At 46.3% G+C, this 19551-nt stretch overlaps 1 protein-coding gene across 1 annotated transcript in view; it reads right to left on the minus strand.

Moving 5' to 3' along the window:
- Positions 1-3280: 3280 nt before the first annotated feature.
- Positions 3281-19551, minus strand: part of LOC104623510 (runt-related transcription factor 1-like) — a gene marked incomplete at its 3' end in the record, with an annotated part of 30144 nt that continues 13873 nt past the window's right edge. The window contains exon 3 of the mRNA XM_010290615.1: positions 3281-3472. Coding sequence (XP_010288917.1) covers positions 3281-3472 — 192 coding nt within the window. The remainder of the gene's footprint in view (positions 3473-19551) is intronic.

Below are 19551 nucleotides of genomic sequence, written 5' to 3' on the forward strand. Positions count from 1 at the left end.
GAAAAAAAAAATTGAAGTTATTTAATTGTGCATGTTTTTGGATGATATTCCTAACCCCATTATGCAATTTATTAATTCAACATTAGTGCCGCCAAAAGAATACCTTCTTGGCCTGGTGACTTACACATTTAAAATATTTCTGCTGGACCTGAAAAAAACGATAGTGTAAAGGAACCATATAAATTCATATTTATGTAAAACTCTTGAATTAGAGTTCTACCTCCTCTGGTTAACATTAACCACTGTAAAATCAGTAATTATGTATTTAGTATTTGGTTCAGGCTGGCGTTAGAAGAACCTCAACCATGATATAGAGATATTTATAGTTATTTTATGTCTAAGTTTAAATGCTCATCAAGAGTCTTACTTAAACTTTTTAAACAACACCCCAACACAGCTGACTTGTCTCCACTTTCTTTTCCCCTCTGTACAAAGGAAGAGGTGAGTTAAGGTTGAAGCGTTGGCCGGGTTTGGAGCTTTAACTGAATTTCCTTACTCTCTGCGTGTAGGTCAAATCCTTTCACATTACACGCTTGGTACTGGCACAAAGTAATCTTTCAACTTAAACCATGTGTGATGTGGTGGAAGCTTTTTCTCCCCTTCTGATCCCTTTTGGTCTGCGAATTGGCTATGGTTAGATCTTTTAAATGAACAGGTGTACTTTCTCCCTCCTTGTGATATGAAAGAAGCATAAAACTCGATTATAGCAATTTATGGTCTCTTAGCTTGCTTGGACTTGTATCCATGACACAAGCAGCTTTATGCGCAAATTCAAGATTTGGTAAAGTAGGAAGTTAAAATTAACCTCAATCCTTTTATAGATGAAAACCTCAACAAATAAACAGTGGTTTAGTGGCATGGCAACCTGCCCCTTTAAATCCAAGAACTAGTCTGAGATGTCTATTTTGAGTTAGTTTTGTTTTTTAAAAAAAGATAATTGGACTTGGATGAATAGAGGAGTAGCCTGTGATTCATACTGGTGTGAGTTAAAGCAAAGTTTAATGCTACTACTTGGAAGTTAGCAATGTATGGGATTTTTATGCCTTATTTTATGTCTATATAAAAAGCACTCTGTGCTCTCTTCAGTAAGAGTTTCAGTAGAAGTGTTTCAGGACGCAAAGATGTGCAGCTAGGTATAGCAGTGCTATAGAGAAGGTTAGAAGCATTTCGTTTTGGGGGATCTGCGTTCTGAGAAGTAGGGCTGTTTGTTAAAAATAAAATTAAAAAAAAGTATCCCGCCTCCCTAGAGGTCACACAGAAGATCAGCCTGAAAACCAATCATCCTTTGAACACAGAAAAAAACGGTGGTGCTGGAGCTGCTTCCCACCCTAGCCCTTTTCCCCTGCTGTGATAGCGTGACCCTGAAAAAATGAGCCCTAGAAATTAAAAGGCATCTGCAGCAGAGACAGTCCCGAATGAGGGAGGCTTCAGTTTGGGGCTTATTTTACTGATAGCGACTGCAAGCCTCAACAAGTTGCTTAATGGATAACACGCACGTTTCGGAGGCAGGGCAGAAGGGGAATGGGGAGAAAGCAGCCTGAGAGGTGAAGGTAGGAAGAGGAGGGTATCGGCGAGGAAACGCCGGCAGTTCAGTCGCTGCCGTCTTCCGAGCTACGTCCGCAGGTGAAACGCACTAAAATCTTGTTTGCAAAGAGCAAAGCAGAGCAACGTACTAAAACTATTTCTGGAGAGAGCAGCTGAATCCCCGGCCGAGCGTGAAAAGCCCGTCGCTCTGAAGCCGTACAAGCGAGAGACTTTCACGGGGAGCCGGGGAAGAGGGATGTTTGCCGTTAAACCCGATACCCTGCTAAGCGTATAGTGTTCCCGAGAAGCTGAAGAATGCAAGTCTGCAACCGATACCTCCACCCACGTAGCCGCTGAGTAGCCATAATAATACGCGCCTTTTCTTCTACAGGGAGGGAGTTGTGCGCAGGAGGAACCCGACGTGGTTCGCTCGGCGCGTCAGGAAACTGCGTGAGGGGGCTGCCAGGGCCGGGAGAGGTGCAGGACTGGACCCTTCGCCTGAGCTGGCCTGGCGTGGCTGCGGGGAGGGACGGAGCTGTGTGGTCCTTCCAGTTGCCTTTTTGCCCACCTCCTTCTACAGTGCGGCCCGTGGCAATGTGTTGATGTATTTCCCATGCTTGTCAAAAATGCCCGCTTCTGCTCACAACGGCAGACTTGCAGCAGATTTCGCCAAGTCAAAGACCTCCCTGGCCATGGGAATAAAAGGATGTAACAAGTGTTTGCCTTAGGTAAGCGATAACCTTTTTTGTATGTAACAAAGAGTACCCTAGTTTTAAAAATAAATGTTGAAAAAAGAACTTATTCCAATTTGCGGTAACTGTTTCTCCCCAAGACCTCAGCAGAGAACCTCGACTAAGGCCATTCCTTTCTGGCTGGAAGAATAGAGGAAAACTCCATTAGGAACAGTGCTCGCCAAGACTAATACTGTCCCGCACCCTCCCTTTAGAAGCATCTCACTATGAATCTGCATTTTTAAAGGCGTTTTGCAGAACACGTATCAGCTGACGGTTTAGTGACCTGCTTCAGTGCTCACCGAGTTCCAAACGGTCCCCGGGACAGAGCTGGTTTTAGCAGGGACAGACTCAGCTCTAGCAGTGGCAGGTAAGGTGTCAAGCTAGATGACTTGGTTTCACTGGCATCGTCTGAGCCTGAGCCTCGGAGGAAATCAGACTCCGTTTTGCAGGTTTTAGTTCAAATAAAACCCACTGGATAACCACCATCCACAGAAATACGCTCAAACCAGCCTGCCCATATTAACGTCCTAGCACTAAGAGGTTGTCTTCAGGGGACAAAGCACTTTACAAAGCTTTCTTTGCTACAGCCTTCCTGGGAAATGTCAAAGCAAGGCGTTGATGGTATTTCTCTTTCATTCAAGCACACAATGCAATTGATAAATATCCATCAGGAAATACTCCTACACATAGCAAAAGGCCTGGCATAATGCATCTTCGCAAGAAAACAATGACTTCCAGGACATTATGGTTCTAGCATGGGTGAGGTTAACAAACACCATGAGCTGTACTGACACCAGGAAGACAAGACAGTACAGACCATTAAAATCTGTCAGGTCTTTAGAAATCCAGACATATGTTAGGAAGCCCCTCCTTTCACTGATTAAAGGCTCTCACTCGTTAAAGGCAGCCAAGGAGAGTCCAGAAGAGATGGAGGGATGAAGGGGCAACGCCTGCGAGCCCCCGCGCTCCACGGGCTGGCGGGGTGGAGGTGGGCGAGCGGGGGGAGGATTTCAGGTACTTACCCTGAATCTGACTCTGAGGCTGAGGGTTAAAAGCAGTGGTGTGGTTCAAGGAGGCTCGTGGGTTGGGTGTGGGGGCTGGGTGGTGTGGGCTGACCCTCATGGCCGTACGACGCAACTGCTCCAGTTCACTCAGGCGCTCTGAAAAGGACAAGCTCCCGGGCTTTGTCTGCTCATCTATTTTCTGACGATGTCCTATTGTGGGAGGGGGGGGAAAAAGATCAGAAAATCTCACTGATACATGAGGTCTGTTGATTTATTTTCTTTTTTAAATATTTTTTTTTTTAACCCCTCATCCACTGGCAAAGTACCTAACCAGCTAACGGCTGTCTGAAATCAAACTGAAACCACCTCCCTTGCAAGAACAGGAGACACCAGCAAGTCATGCATTGTAGCCGTATTGTGGGGCAGCCCGAGACGTGGCCTGGTCTGAAGAACCAGATCCACTGAAAATTGCAGTGCCTTCTTACACCTCGCACTGGGAGAGGAGGCATTAAAATGAGGAGGTCTGCAAGGGTGAATAAAGGGAGGAACTTCTAGTAGCCCCCGTGCTAAACCTGCACTGGAGTAACTCATGAAAAATTCAATCCCAGATTGTCATAAGGTACCATAATTAGACAAATACTACGGAGCTATAAAATAACAAACCCAAACAAATCCCATTTTTGGACCCTTTAGCAATGGATTTGCAGACAGAAGTAGGAAAGAAACACCAGAAGTTGGCAGAATTGCAACTGGAGCAATGAAGTCTCTCTTAGTGGCATCAGAAGCTTCAAAAAAAATGAGGTCCAACCAGACATCCGACTATAAGAGAGCAGATGCTGACAGTACAGCATCAGCCAGTGCACAGCGGACTTGGCCAGCACTCCCCAGGGCAGCCCTTGGAGCACGTTCCCCATGAAGCTCCAGTGCTGCGGCCCCACGGGGCTGGGAGGGGACAGGGAAAGCGCCGGAGAGACCCAGCTCCAGTGCAGCATCGAGGCACATCCAGATTCCTCTGATGCAGAGACATATTTCATCACGGGCAGGACTGGTTTCAAGATAAGACTCAGGTAGCAGCAATGAGCGGTACGCAAGGACTAAGGTAATGCATTTCTAACTGTTGCCTGTGGCTGCTCTCTGCTCTGGATCCTTTGTGTGCCAACCTGCAACCACAAAGACTGCGCACAGCATACAAGAGGGACGTTTCGCCTGCTGGAGCACTTGCTCCTCTGCAGGCAGGACAGAACCCACAAATTTTAAATCTTCTTTTCACCTTCTTAACAGTTAACCTGTCGCTGTTGACTTTGCAAACCACTTTTGTGTCCGTTGGTTTCCAGCGGGTATCTTATCCAGGAAGGCTACTGACACTACGCTTTGGGGCTGAAATGGAAACCTCCTTAGCGGACTTCTGTTTGGTGGAATGTCTGAAATGGGATGGTTCAGCAACGTTCTCAACCAAGTGGAATCAAACCTTTCCTTTGTAATTTTCCCCCGTCCCCAAATAGGGCTTTTTCTTCTTAAAGATCACGGAAAACAGCCCTTCAGCAGAAAGCCCTAAAGCAGATTCTCTCTGGCACACAAGTTTTCCTTTTGAAGATGCTCTCTCCAAATGAAGGGCAAGATACTGACTGCAGTGAGTCCATGAGGAAATATCCTCAACCCACCCATTTTCAGTCAATGGAGTAGGATTCCCCAGTTCCAAAAATGGCGTTTTCGTACCTTCTGCTTGGGGACCTTCTTGTGGAGTAGTGAATGTCACTGTCCCTCCTTTTCCCCCAAACTCAATCCCATTTTTGCACTTTACATTTGTCTCAAGAAATCAGCTGCCTCATGAATTCTTGTGGCTTATCGCTTCCCCTTTCTTCCTATAGGGCACTCTTACCCTGATGGGAATGCATGTCAGATCTCTAGCTCAGAGGTCAAACACTTATTTTTCTACTTGTTCTCTTAAAGAAGGTGGCATTATCCTTGGTTTCTGCTGAACACCATAGTTTGCTCTCTATCTGCTCCCAATTTTTATATTCTTGTTGTGAAGAGTTGCCTTTCTGCAGCTTGCTTTGCCTCTCCATCCTCCCCGCAAGGAGGTGGCCAGTGCTGTTCCTGTGGTGAGTCCTCTCAACTCGTGACTGCAGTGGTGAAACGGACTGGCACAAAACTCCCAAAAATAGTCCACCGTGCCCTATCCCACACATCCCTGTTGTATTTAATACATAAACATTCATAAACATCCAGCTTCCGATTTTGAGTATCTGTGAATAAGCAGCAAAAGATCTCTGAAGAGCTCTGTGTGCCCCTGGCTCTACAGAGCACTCTTTCAAGCCACCCTAACAGCTCAATCAAGACACGGGACCATTTTATACACTAAAAGGAAAATGTGCGTTTAAAAGCAGTTCCCAGTAGCTGCATTTCTAAAATTAAATTTTATAACTTGTATTATGGTTCCAAATCTCAGTGGCTCGGCATTTCTTCCTGTTGCCAGGCCCTTTGGCACAGCTTGAACTGTCTCAGATTCCACACTGTGCTGTAAATTATCCCAAGGGGAGGGGGAGGGAATTAAAATATAAAAAGACATATTATATAGTAGCGGTTTCATCATTAAACAGCCCTATTAAGGCTTCAAAAAAAAAAAAAAAAGGAGGGGAGAAGAGAAGAAAGATGAAAAAGACTTTTATCTGACATTCTGTTTGGTCAAGAGCAAAGGCTTCATTTGTCAGCAGTGCAAAGCTGGACGGTGCTTCAAGACTTGGGCTTCTAACACTGGACTTGAACGCAAACATGCGGAGTCATACAAGATGTGTAAAATACCTCATACATTTGGATTATTTTAAGCTTCAGCAGGCTAAACCCAAGGCTTGCAGAGCCAAGAGCCAGGTCCTTCCAAATCCATCCCCCCGATGTAATTTATTCCTAATTTCAAATTCCGCTCAGACATCTTCTGCTTTTAAGTGAGCGCACCAATGCCAAGTCTGACCTCCTGCTACCCTACTTTTTCCTCCCAGCTCCCTGCTGCCCTCCCGGCATCCGGAGTTTTGCCTGCCTGGCACAAAACCGAGCAGCCCGGCAGCGCAAGCGGGTGTGCTAGCAGGCTCGCACCGGTTCTTCTGAAGCCAACGGGACAAGGGCTGCGTTAAGGCCGGTGAGGCAAGAATTTACTTTCCCCTTTGAATCTAGCACAGGCACTAAATTTGTGTCAAGCTGGCACAACGCCAGGCAAGGCAGACAAACCTGAGCTTGCTCTGAACAGCGCAGCTCGCAGGCAGCAAGCAGGGCAAATTAACCCAAGCACAGCATCCTCCCGAGGTCACCACGGGGCACCCTGTTCCCAGGCCAGCTCCCTCCGAGCTGACGGGAGCATCTCTGCATAGCTCCACCATGCAAAATCCACCGAGGAAAAGTCCTGGATGCCCTCCCCTGGCCCTGTGCTGCCCCAGAGCATCTTGCTGAAGCTGAGATCTGCCTCAGCCCTTGGGCCTGTGGAAGTCCCACTCATGCCAATGCATTCAGAGAGGAAAGACCATCACCAGCGGGTTCCTTCTGAGGGGAACGCTGCTGTTGTTTTCATCCATATGTTGTAATTTTTGGTGGGAACTACCTAGAAACAATGTCAGGCAGATGTCACCTCAAGATGTAGCTCCGAAAGTGGCTCTTTCCCCGGCCCTGCTCAATCAGAAGAGCAATTTCACCTTTTCTCCCTTGCTGACTGCTGCAGGTAGCAGCACAGAACCTGTTTTGCATGAAGGTCTACAGCAGGAAAATAAAGAACTGTGTCAGAAAAATGTAACAAATATAAATGCTTTTCCCAAGCCACTATAAATGCACAGGCAGAGCTTTTCTAGAGTGACTTGTATTTTCGTGTTTATTAGCTTTACTTTGAAGTTACCTTCTAAACATCTTGCTTAAAGAGCAGGTGAGTTATCCTCAGTTCACCCCTGTAAAGCCCAGGACTATTATTATTCCCCTTTTATAGGTGGAAAACTGCATGACAGAGGAGTGAGGTGACTTGCCCATGGTCAGGCAGTGACCCTGTGGCAGACGCTCGCCTCCCCGCTCAGCGCAGTGACCACAAGCCCGGGCTTCCCCTTCGCGGGAGAGCAGCGTGCTGTGGGATGAAAAAGAGCAGCAGGAAAGCGCTTGGAAACCGGTGCAGCTCTGCTGAGCAGGCAGTTTGGCCACGAGGATCTGCCGTGAAACTTTTGGAAATCAGATGGGACTTTATGGAAGTCAATCAAACATCCAGTTGTTGAATGAAGATGACCTTGGCCCAGAGGTCACAGAGAGATATGGCTGGCCATGAGACAGCACCACTGTCCTCCTTCCTTCCCCTTTTGTCAAGCCTCAATTTGCAGGTACTAGCAGAGGAAAGAAAAGGGCATCATCTTTTTCCCTTGGGTTGCAGGGTCAGTGTTTGAGACACGGGAATAAATAGGACATCTAGCCTGTTTGGCTAAACCACAGGGTTTGGGGGCTTTTGGACATTTTTTGGACTTATCCCTTTCAAGTACTGTTTCAGTGAGGCCAAGCAGAGTTTTTTATGCAGAATATTAAGCAAAAAGGGCAGAGAAAACATTAGCTTTTTCGATGCTTTTACAGCAACGCAAGATGAAAGTGCTTTCCTTCTTAATGGGAGGAAAACGCAGTTTTATAGACTTTAAGAGACCGAGGAGCACTCAGCTTGGCCATGGCCATCTGGTTGGGGCTCTGGATGTGTAGCAAGAGCAAAGTGCCTGGGCAGCCCCCGTTCCTGTGCACGTCGAGAGCTCGTTGGGAACGGTTTCTCGGTCCGGGTTTCACACCACAGAGACAAGAGCAGGCTGCCTTGACATACCAGGTGTCCCATTACTTTCCTTTTAACCTAGTTTTTAAAAGCGTCACTAGATGCCTTTCAGGGCCAGGAGGAGAGAAGCAGGTAAAACAGAGGCTAAGGAAAGGCATGAGGCCATTGGTACTCCCATTTTGCCAGCTGAACCTACTGAAACTCCTGTGGGTTCCCAGGACCACTTTACAAGTAAACGCTGCTGGAATGGATTAATGGGCATTATTTTTCTCCTTTAATCAAGTCACAGGAAAAGTACCCTCCTCTGTCGCTTGCTCTAATTCACTTGTCAACCTGACTATTCGGAGCTGGTGCACCGGGAGGTACTAACGCCCGCAAAAGGTTTGGGCTTGGGGGCCCAGGTGTCTGGCAGAGATGCACTGGCTCACGGCTGCTGAGCATCCCGGCCAGAGGCACGCCACGGGTTGTTGTGTGTACTACCCGTGAGTGTTCTGCCCCAAATCAGCAGGTTGTACTTGCGTGGAGATGGTGTAAGGGGAGTTTAATTAAGGGGAACCCTTTCTCCCCATGGGGAGCAGAATACCTCCACCTCTCTCCTCTGCTCCCCCTCCCCCCTTTCCCAAGTGGAAGTGGAAACTTTTCACACCCAAAAAGTGGATTATACGCAGGAAAATACAGCATCTGGCCAGACTTCGCTGAAGTAGGGAGTGACTGATGAGACCTGATGCTTTGGTTTGCTGAAAGCTGGCTGCTTTGGAACCATGTTGGACCTTGATCCAAGCATCTCCTTTCTTTCAGGGCTGTTTGTGTTCAGGGCTTTGGTTTGACCCCAGATCTAGTGAGGTAAAAAATAAGCCATGTTTCGTTGTGTCCAGTTAATAAAGTGGTAAACATTGTTTTGTTTAGCTAAGATAAATCCTGTTATTTCATACATAGTGAAGGATAAGAAGAAAAGATACTCTTTCACATTATTTTAGGAAGTGAGAACACTGTCTTTAGTGCAAAAAATGATATATTCTTGTAAACAAAATTGAATTAAAGTATAGTGCTTCTAAGCTGGGAAATGCAAATTCTTGAAAATCAGCTACCCGGCTTGCAAAAAAGCTTTTTTTTTTTGCTAACAATAGAAATAGTGCCTTAAGTGCATAAACCAGTAACATTTTTCACAGAATCACAGAATCATCAAGGTTGCAAAAGACCTTTAAGATCATCAAGTCCAACCATCAACTCAACACTACCATGCCCACTAAACCATGTCCCGAAGTGCCACATCCCACGTCCACACATTTTGAACACTTCCAGTGATGGTGACTCCACCACCCCCTCGGCAGCCTGTTCCAATGCTTGACCACTCTTTCAGTAAAGCAATTTTTCCTAATATCCGATCTAAACCTCCCCTGGTGCAACTTTTCGATGTGCCAGATATCCCAGATATAAAATACTTCGCACACTCTTTTTCCCCGATCTCCTACTTGCACAGAAAGAGAAGTAGTGTAAGTGTAAAAGTGTAAAACGGTGTAGGACACCGTTTGCTGTGTTTTCAAACAGACCTGACCAGACCCTGCAGAGATGTATGCACTTGCTTAGCGTAAGGCACTAACCGTTGTTACATGGCAGCCCACGGGCCGCTAGGAAAACACGCTAGAAAATAAAACCAGTCTGCAGAATGGTTTCCTCGCTAGCTTCCATCACTTGGAAAAGACCTATACCACACTCAGGCATGAGAAGGATCAGTACAGGACAGCGTGAGAGCTCACCAACCTCTTGTACAGTGTTAAAAATATAATGTAAAAAGTTCCTAAAAAAGGAATTAGACACACTGTAGGATATTTTCTCTTTCCTCAGTTAAAAAATATTATTGCTGTGGTGAGGAAAAATAATGATGATGGTAGTCAGAGCTTCGAGCAGACTCATCAGCAATTATATTTTTTTTGTTGTTTTTCTTAAGCACTGTACAACGCAAGTCTTCTTTCCAGACAGAAGGAGCATCACGGTAGACAGGATATTATGTTAAACGTTTTCGTGCCGTGTCTGTAATTACCAGCAGAATCAGTGTTGGTCATCAGACCCAACCTGACCGTAGGCACGAGGCGCTGGGAAGCGCGTGAATGAGACTGGGTATTATGCGACTCTATGACCAGGCTGACATCCAGCCGCCCTTCAGGAGCAGAATGCCGAGCAACGCCAAGCGCGGACAGATTGACACCGGGCAGCCCTTCCAGATGCGCTTCTCCTATCAGCTCCCTGGAAAACCTCACCTTTTCTATGTCTCTGTGGAAAAATCTGCTTGCTACTCTGAGTAACTGCGGACATATGAGACATTTCAGGTACGATCCTTCGGTGAACATTTAATTTTTCCGCCGGGTGATCCAGTTTGACTACGTGTTGAACAAACGTCCAGTGATACCGACAAGGTGAACGAAGATTTACACAGCAGGTTCCCTGCTCTCCGGTAACTCCCCACTTTGCCTGGGGGAAACCCCAGGTAGCTTCTTGCACCTCTGTTGGGGGGTTAGTTGCCCTACTGTAATGACATGCCCCCTGAGCAGCTGGTGCATTTTTTTTCTGTGTGGTTTAACAGTGGTTAAACAATACTTGTTTCTTACCTCTTCTTTTTTAAATCAGTGCTTTTTAAAAAAACCCCACACAAACAGAGTCTGTAGGTAGAGCAAAATTTGTGATGAGAGGGAGTCCTGCCCCGGAACAAACAAGAGCGGGCAGGAGAGTCCGGATCAAGCCCTTTTTGCATGGCCTATGCTAGAAAACAAATTTCGGGTTCCTGTTTTCCAGGTGAGTGCCCTAATGGCAGGCTGAGCGCCCTTTCGTCACTGGTTCGCTATCCGGCTGCGTCGGGAGAGCTCCAGCAGGGAACGTCCCCAGGAAAAGGGATGAGCGGAAGCTGCCCGGTCTCCCTTGCTCCAGCCGCACGCTGACTGCGAGACGCGGGCTCCTCCGGGCTGGGTCCCTCCAGCTCTCTCCCTGCCTCCTGACAAACATATGAAAAGCCTCACGTCTACCCTGAGGTACCACAGCCAGAAAAAGCTGTTTTAACATTTTTTGCAAGGCAGGAAATATGCTTCCTCTCCCCCCAGTTCTGCTGATGAGGCCTGTGCTGTACTAACAAATAGCAATGCACAAACGTATTTCCACTTATAACACCATTATTTTTCTTGCCATGGATGCACCAAAACTTCTGATGAACCTGACATATATTCCTCTATTTCTGTCGTGGAAGTGCAATTATTCTGTGGGTTCACCCCGGGAATTAGGTCATCACAGCAAAGTAAAAGTAAGGGAACCAAGCGTTAAGAGTTTGGAGGGAAGAAGTTGTTCATGCAAGTTAAATTAGTCTGCAAAATTATACCCTTTCTTTTCCCTTTCCCCCATGTCAATGTACATGCTTTAAAAATCCCAACTCCTTGACAAGGTTTGAATGACTCCCCAACTTAAGCATCGCATTGCCAAAAGCCTCTTGTTTCTTTAGAGTTTGCATCTTCCCACACATACAAACCACCAGAAGAATACCCTCCAGCCATGGGCTGAGACATCATAGCTGAAGATATGTATGAGAGAGTAGGTACAGAATGAGGCACAACCAGCCAACCAACAGCTCAGCAAGCAACCAAGAAAAATACAGGCACAAAAAGACACCTCTGCCCAAAGAAAAGCTGCAGAAACATAAGGCTCAGGCAGCAAGGACTGAGCTGCTGTTTGAGCAGCCCTTGGGAGAAGGTTCTCTCCCTGCTGAATACAGGGGACCAGGCCTCTAATTCAGACGCCTCAATCAAATGCGTAAGCCTAGGTGGGATGAATCTGGACCCCCTCCCTCAGCCTGAGTGGGAAAAGCGAGGGATGGTGGCATTTGCCACCTTGCTGTGCCTCTGAGAGGACAGATGAATGGGAGTGGGTTGCACAAACATCATGGTACTGGAGGTCAGAGAAATAGCTTAGACAGAAGCTCATTTCGCCAGCCCACCGAAATATCTCTAGACAGTGAGCAGTCTTCATCATTCAGCTTCAGACAGAGTTGAACAAGGGACCTGCAACTTAAAGGTCAAGTCCTGTGGCTCACTGTTTATGTGCACCAGGGGAATCTGGCAACACAAAAGTAAATTTACCCCCTATGGATACTGACCATTTAGACTTGGACAACTTGTAAAAAACTTTGCTCCTGTCAAAAAAAGGTACCTAGCCAGACATGCACTTCCCTTGAACTAAAGACCTTTGCTTTTACCGAGTCCGGTGACTGGTGTTTCTGCACAATAGTTGAAAATACCTGTTTTTTCCAAAGAAATGAGTTTGCATATTTTAATCTGTAGGTTACTAAGCAGCCCCTCCTCCATACTAATGCTCCATTGTGCCAACACAGGACTGCAGTTCACTGAAAGCTCATAAATTTCATGTGGTTCTGCCTAGCTTTTATTTTAGGTTCTTGTACCATTTTTTGCTTTCCTCATTTTCTTTGCAGCTGCAGAGAGATATAGTAAGCTACTGTATAGCATTTTGAAAGCAGGGCCTCTGAGAAGTTTCCAAACTGCATACAAGCAGGTTATTCTTTGGCTTGTTTTCTTTGGCTTGGTGTTAGCAGCACAGAATGAGTCAAGCAGTATTAACTTTCAAGAGGGAAGTGGTGTGGTCAACCAAAACTGTTTGCGGCTAGATTGCGAAGATAGGTAGAGCAGGTAATGAAGAACAGCCCATAATGCAGGGTGTAGGTAGGAGAGGCAGACAGACTCAGACAAACAGAATCCTTAATAATTAAATCAACACTGTCGCCTAAATTTCTCTGCAGCTTTATGTGCTAAGGTTATGACACAGCCTGGCTCTTCTGGACTGGTCAGCCTTGAGAAGACAGCCTGGTGCACGTTGTGCTTAATGGACTCAAACTACAACGCTCTGCAAGAGAAGAATAAAGGTTGGGTGCTATGAAAAAAAAAAAAGGAAATATATCAACTTTTCATTTGTGGCTGCTTAAATTCTTTCTTGTGTCTCCTGCCATTTTTACAGGCTGTTCGGTATCTGTTCCACAATTAAAGAAAGCGAGGAAGGTGTTTCCATCCTTCCCTCTCTTTAGGATGCGTTTCAGGCGCTGACAAGCGCAACGTGCCCTCATACAACAGACAACTGTTTCTCTTACGATTGAGAAGAAGAGTCGAGATGGCCTCTCCCAGGCATTGCTCTCCCTCACGCTTTGCACGGACCCGTGCGGCACTGACACAGGGACAGCCTGACCAAGGTTTATCATTAACACTAACAGAAAATGCATTTACTCATGACAATTCCAAATTGCAGCGGACGAGCAAAGAGCGAGGGCGCAAATGGAGATGCGGAGCAGAAGTCCCTTCTGCATTCTTCACAAGGGGTGACAGAGGATGAAGCAAAAGCCTGCAGTGTTTTCGTATGGGCCTGCAAGGAGGAAACTGCTGCACCTTCTGATAATCCAGGGCAGGCGAAGCTGGGAGGGACTGCAGCGCAGATGGATTTTCACCCCTTCCAGTTATATTCCAAGAAGAAAATCGGTCTGTTCACTGGAAGTGCCACAAAGCTTCACCCAGCCTTTCTCTCAGAAACGTGTTGTTTTGATAAACCGGTAAGTCAGGCGACTCCTCAAAAACAGAGGCTTCAGAAAAGATCCTGCACTGCCAAAGGCTTGTTTGGCGAATGGGAGTGTCCGACCACTCCAGACAGGGTGAAAGTTACCCTCCCTCTCCTCCCAGCTCCCTTCGGAGACTGAGGAAGAGAAAGCCCCTCTCTCCCACCTCCTGCGGAGAGCGGGGTGAAGGGAGCGGGTTGCCGAGGTTGTGTGCAGTCAGGTCCTGCTGCTCTCCAGCCCACCCCTGCAGAGGACTTTGTCGCCTGCCAGCAGCGCGGTAGGTGCTCAGTGGTGAGCCCTGGAGGGGACGGCAGGATTGCTGACTGGTGCTCCAACAGCCAGCTTTGTTAGCTAACCTCCCTCTAGGAAGGGTATGGGCTATATGACACCCTTAAAACCACAGTAGGCAGGTGCAACGTGGGGTTTGAGCTACAAGCCCATCCTTCCCCAGCTCACGCAAAGCCCCAGCAGCCGCTACAAACCTTTCCTTCACTCGTGTTTCGTGACTGCCACTCAAAAGTCTGTCCTTGCTGAAGAAACATGATGGACGAAGGACCAGACTCAGAAATCTTTGATTGAGAGCACCACCAACTAACTTCACAGGAAAGACACTTGACCCTAGAGACCTAGGTCTTCAGTGGGGAACAGCATATACTCACATCCCCCACGGCCAACCTACTTGCCAGGGTGCCGCATATTAATGTTTTTCTTTACATACACACACACACACGAAACACAGGTGGCATCTCTACGGCCTTTTTTCATATTTCTATGGAAAATGCCCCCCCCCCCGCAAAAGACTTGTTCACTGATCTCAACAGCTACAAAACCTTTGTAGGTAAGTGCAGTTGACAGGAGAAAGTCTGACCTAGTGCCTGCTTAGGAAGCGTTTTCAGAAGTAATATACATTCACCTAATTCTGCTTTTATCACAGTTACAGAGTATTTGCCCACTGATTTCAGCAGAGCTAGACCGAGGCTCTATAACCCTTGAAAATCCCACCATGCAAATATAGGTAAACAAAAATATTCACCACGGTCTTTGTAGTTGTTCAGCCACTAGACAATATAATAATGAAGTGAAAAAAAAAAAAGTTGACAAAGATGAAAAAAGTGGAAGAAATGAAAAATAACTACCTACCTGTTCTCAATTTAAAATCACACTAATTTGGGGGGAGGAAGGGGAAGATTTGTGTGGGATTAAGTGACTAAAAAAAGGACTTGAAATAATTTCTGCAGGACCTGGCCAGTCTTACCGCCATTCCTAGCCCACACCACAGCAACTCTGGTTTCCTGTTTACCTGCTTTATGTGAGGAAGGAGCTTGTACTGTCAATACTTCTGTGTGTCTTTACAAAAACAGCCAAATAACTCGGCAAGCAAATATATATGAGCTACCGCACTCCCAGAAAAGCAGTCTTGACACAAGATTTCATATTGCATATATTTGACAATTTGATTGAACTACAATGACCGATTCCCTGCTTCATCAGGGAACATCAACTCGCTTAACTGACTCAGTAGCGAGACTGATAAATGCTAGGGAAAATAATCCTGTTCCACCTTCTCCATATAGAAAAGAAGCATCATGAAACCTCAAGGATGCTGGTATTAAAAACCTATGCAGGTCCTACCTATTGAGTAGGACAGAAAAAGATCCCCCCATCGTGGTTATACCAGGGAGTGCCGAGCATTCATATAAATTTTGTAACCCTTTGCACATCTGACGGAGACCAAGCAGCACTGTTTTCAGGTGCTGCGGGTAGCTGCTAGCCAGTTAAAGTCCATATGAGGCAGGTCTTGCCTGCACCTTGCCTGCACGGGGGGGGTTTCCCGGGACACCGGGGACCCGAGGCGCCCGCGGATGCTCTGCAGAGCTGGCTGCATCCGGGCACGCGAGCTCTGGTCCTGTTCTGCAGCCAGACTTTTAACGTCCCGAGTCAGGAGGCCCCGTGCTCTGCGGTGCTCCATGCAGCGCTACGGGGTCCCGCGCTAAGCCAGAAGGCCCGACGCTGTATCGCCGGAGTAACGCAGGGCGGTTGTGTGAAAGTACGTGCGTAACGGAAACGGGCTGATTCCCCCCTCACTCTTCACTTTTCTTCAGAAAACACAAGTCACAAAGGGACAAAGTGCTCTCTGCTCTTCCGCTCTTTGTGTGCTTTCGTTATGAAAAATGGGCTGGTGGCATGCACGGCTTTCCCAGCACGGGGAGGTGTGCCCAACCGCAGGACGTACATTTTAGGCTGTTTTTCCCTTGCTGCTCTGGGGGACCATGGAGCTGGCCGGGCTGCTGGGGGGCTGCTGGGACTGTTCTGCCTCTTCAGAAACAGCTCCTTCTCCCTGCAAGCATGTCCTTGCAATAATATACTGCTTTATATTATTTAAACGGATTCAATTGCTCTACTTTGTCCATCCTTCAATGAGACACACACACACACAGAGAAAGGAAACCAACAGCGATCCCCTGCCCACCCACACCCATTGAGAGATGGCAACGGTCAAGCCACGTCGTGCGCATTTGAGCTAGCGGTGTTTGGTAACTTCCCCCAGCCGCCGCACGCTTGCACATAACCGTTGCGCAAGCCAACTACAAGCGTCCCCAGAGTGCACCCATGATTGAAACACCAGTCCGCCCACAGCAGTGTCACCCAGACAGTAGGACGCGGGGCCACAAATACACAGGCACAGACCCGGCAGCGCGCATCCGTCGGCTTCCTTTGCAGCCCATCCCTTTCTTTCGTCTGTACACGGTCGATTTACACTGGAAGACCTTCGGGGCAAGTACCTTAGCCAAGATTTTTTTAAAAGTGATTAGCAAAGTTGGGTTGTGATACTGAGAGGGTGGTGTGCTGTAGAGCACACAGCAAGTGCTAGCAAAGGAAGAGAGAGTCCCGGCTGCATTTCTGTTATATGGACTATCAACTTGAAAACACCACATTTTCCCCTTACGCGTTTTCTGCTAAGTAAGTTTTAGGCACCGTAATTTCCAGGTGAATGGAAGTATCTGGTAAGCCATCACTGAAATCTATACGGTGGGTCTATTCCAACAACAGGATGATTCATTTTTTCATGCTTTCTAAACTGTTTGTTGATACGTGTTAGTCTCAGTTTCCAACAGATGGAGGCACTTGCAGCAGAAAGCAAGCGAGAAACGAAGGCATTTAGTATTATTTCAGCTCACTGAGATGAAGAGATTTTTTGGAGAACTGTTTGGCTTTCCTTGCATGAAAGGCTGAAGATGGGAGTGATGTGAAACCCTCAGAGGCATCATCGCTCCCCAGTCTGACGTGTGCAGAGTCTTCCTCACATCTGCCACGGGACGGGTGACGTCGGCTCCTCACGGGCTCTGCCGACTCTCCTCCCAGAAGCTGCTCTGGAAGTCTAAGGTTTGTGGGCAAAGGTTGGATGGGGCAGGGAAAAGGATATCACCAGTAGCCCTTGGGGGTTCCCTAAAAAAGACCTTGGACTGGGAAAAGGGATGTTTGAAGATTTCCTTCAGAACAACGACAGGCCATGGGCTTTCCTTGAACCTTACAAGTGAGACGGGATCACTCCAGATCGGGGTCTGAGGGTGCCCTTAACTGTGGTTTACCAAAGGTGTACCTGCCATGTGCCCTGGCTAGCTTTGCCAGGACGCAAAAGGAAATTTCCATTCCTAAAAAGGTGCTTCCTGGGCCAGCAGCGTTTAAGAGCTTTCTCAAATCCTGCTCAGCAATATTAGTCTCTCTCCCTCCGCTCCTCAGCATCCTGCCCTTTGATATAAGTATTAGAAAATATATATTATAAAATATAAAAAAGTATTTGGGAAAACCACATATCTGATACAGGATAATCACATTTAATGCCCAGCTTAACCTTGGACATCTCAGGCCCATTGAGGCTAAATCCCTATAGCCTTTTCATTTTGCACCATTTTCAGGCACCTGGTCCATTAGTGAATTTTTCAGAGCGATATAGGTTAAAACAATTCAATGAGAAAAACAGAAAGAAGCAGTCAAAAGAAGAAAAACCTAATTTTTCAGCAGACATACACAGTAGGTCAAATGGCTTAAGGGAAATATTTAATTTAATAGTCATACTATTTCTACCAAGTTTCCTAACCAAAAGTATTTTCATCAGGAGCACTACTCTTGATCTGGTTACTGCTAATGATTTTCCCCATGGACTTAGCTCATAAAAACATAAATTGCTTTATGAATCATAGAATCATAGAAGTTGGAGAAGAAAATGATGGGTTAGGTCATCTTGCCCTTCTCCCTGACAGTGCAGTATTATTTCTTCTTATAAAAAATTTTGAAAATACGCATTTATTCAGAGCTTGAGAATGAAAATGCTAAGCTCAAAAGAGGTTTTAAAAATACCTCATGAAAGCAGTAGAGGAACAGCCAGATTCTTAAGTACCTTGGCTCTCTCTCCAAGCCATGACAATTTGATGAGAAGTATCGTCTATATAGGCATAGCCAGAAATTCAACAGCAAAAAAAGGACAATGGTATAAGTCCTGCGCACAAGTAAGTGTCATAGTTGTAAATGCAGATCCAGCAGTTACATGGGCAAACACGCTGCTAGGCAAAGACTTGGCTATCACAGTAACCGTGACGCACGACGAGACGTGCAAGAACGCAAAGTCTGCAGGCCTTTGTGCAGAGTGAAGGTGGGTGGCATGTGTGATAATACACACCGTGTTATGGTCACCTATCGTGACATCTCCACACATGCCAGTGAGCCAAAAAGTCTGTGCTTCGCCTATTTTCTTTTGGAGCCTTTGGTTTGAGTATTCTTTTATTTTCCAAAAATGGTTTCAAATCTTGCTTTGTATTACTTTTTGAAGTTTTTCCCCAAGCATGCCTAGTTGAAGAGGCTGTCCTTTTGCATTAAATAACCCCACTCTGAGAATCTGTTTAATTCTGGCTCAGAACTGCTCTTGATCTGACATTCTCTGAAGACAAAAGAAAATGTTTCTGTTATTTCTGAAGTTAATCAATCTTAAAGGTTTTTTAAAAAAGGTATTTCTATCTATGTGCTGTAAAGTTCACTAAAAATCGTCCTGGTGTAAAGTTCTGACTTTTGTCTCAGATGGCCTCCATCCTCCTTTACTTTCCAGCATTTTTCACAGAGCATGCAGGCACTCACTAGAATTCAGACTGTCTGAGAACCATTATAAACATAAAGTAAATGAATCAAGAACTATTGCTGGAGATGGTTTTGGACTTCAGTGTGTTTTTTCTAGATCTCTGTAAGACAGCAGTATCTAATTTTGTTCCCATTACTGTCTTCCACAGATTTCTTTTGAATCGGGACATCTTAGAAAATACATCTCAGTATTTCTGTAATTCCTTTAGCTCAAGCAAGAGAGCGAGTCATGGATCTGTAAGCATGAATTCCCAAATACCGATTACTGAAACTAGAAACACTCTAATCTAGCAGTTTTTATTTTGATTCCAGTCTGAATCCAAGAAGGGTGATATATTTTTAAGTCCCTTCAGTGCACAGCGTAGGTGTTTTGATATGTCCGACCGCAGATCTTGTATGTGACAGGTAACAGCCCTGCAATCTGTTTTTGCACAGGCTACACGTGTAACTGATCTAGTCGGACCAAGGCAAGATAGGATACACCCACCGAGGGAGAGTATAAAAAATAAATGTATAGCCCAAACCTGCCAGAACTGTCACAGAATGGAGGATGCACTGGGTACCACTTCTTTTTCCCTTCATAGCCCATGGCGTATCTCTACAGGCCAATCTCCATCTCAGCCCACCGTACACAGAAGAGAGGAGATACCAGACTGATCGCAACAGCCGCTGCGATTCAGAAACCCTTGGTGAGAAGCCAAACCGAAGGACTTTGCAGCCCACTTACAAATGAAAGGAGCATCATCCTTTCTACGCTGCGTCACGAATGGCTTGGCGATAAAGGGGGCTGGGCGG

This window comes from Phaethon lepturus, unplaced genomic scaffold (genome assembly GCF_000687285.1).
Source record: "Phaethon lepturus isolate BGI_N335 unplaced genomic scaffold, ASM68728v1 scaffold46507, whole genome shotgun sequence".
NCBI classification, from domain to species: Eukaryota; Metazoa; Chordata; class Aves; order Phaethontiformes; family Phaethontidae; genus Phaethon; species Phaethon lepturus.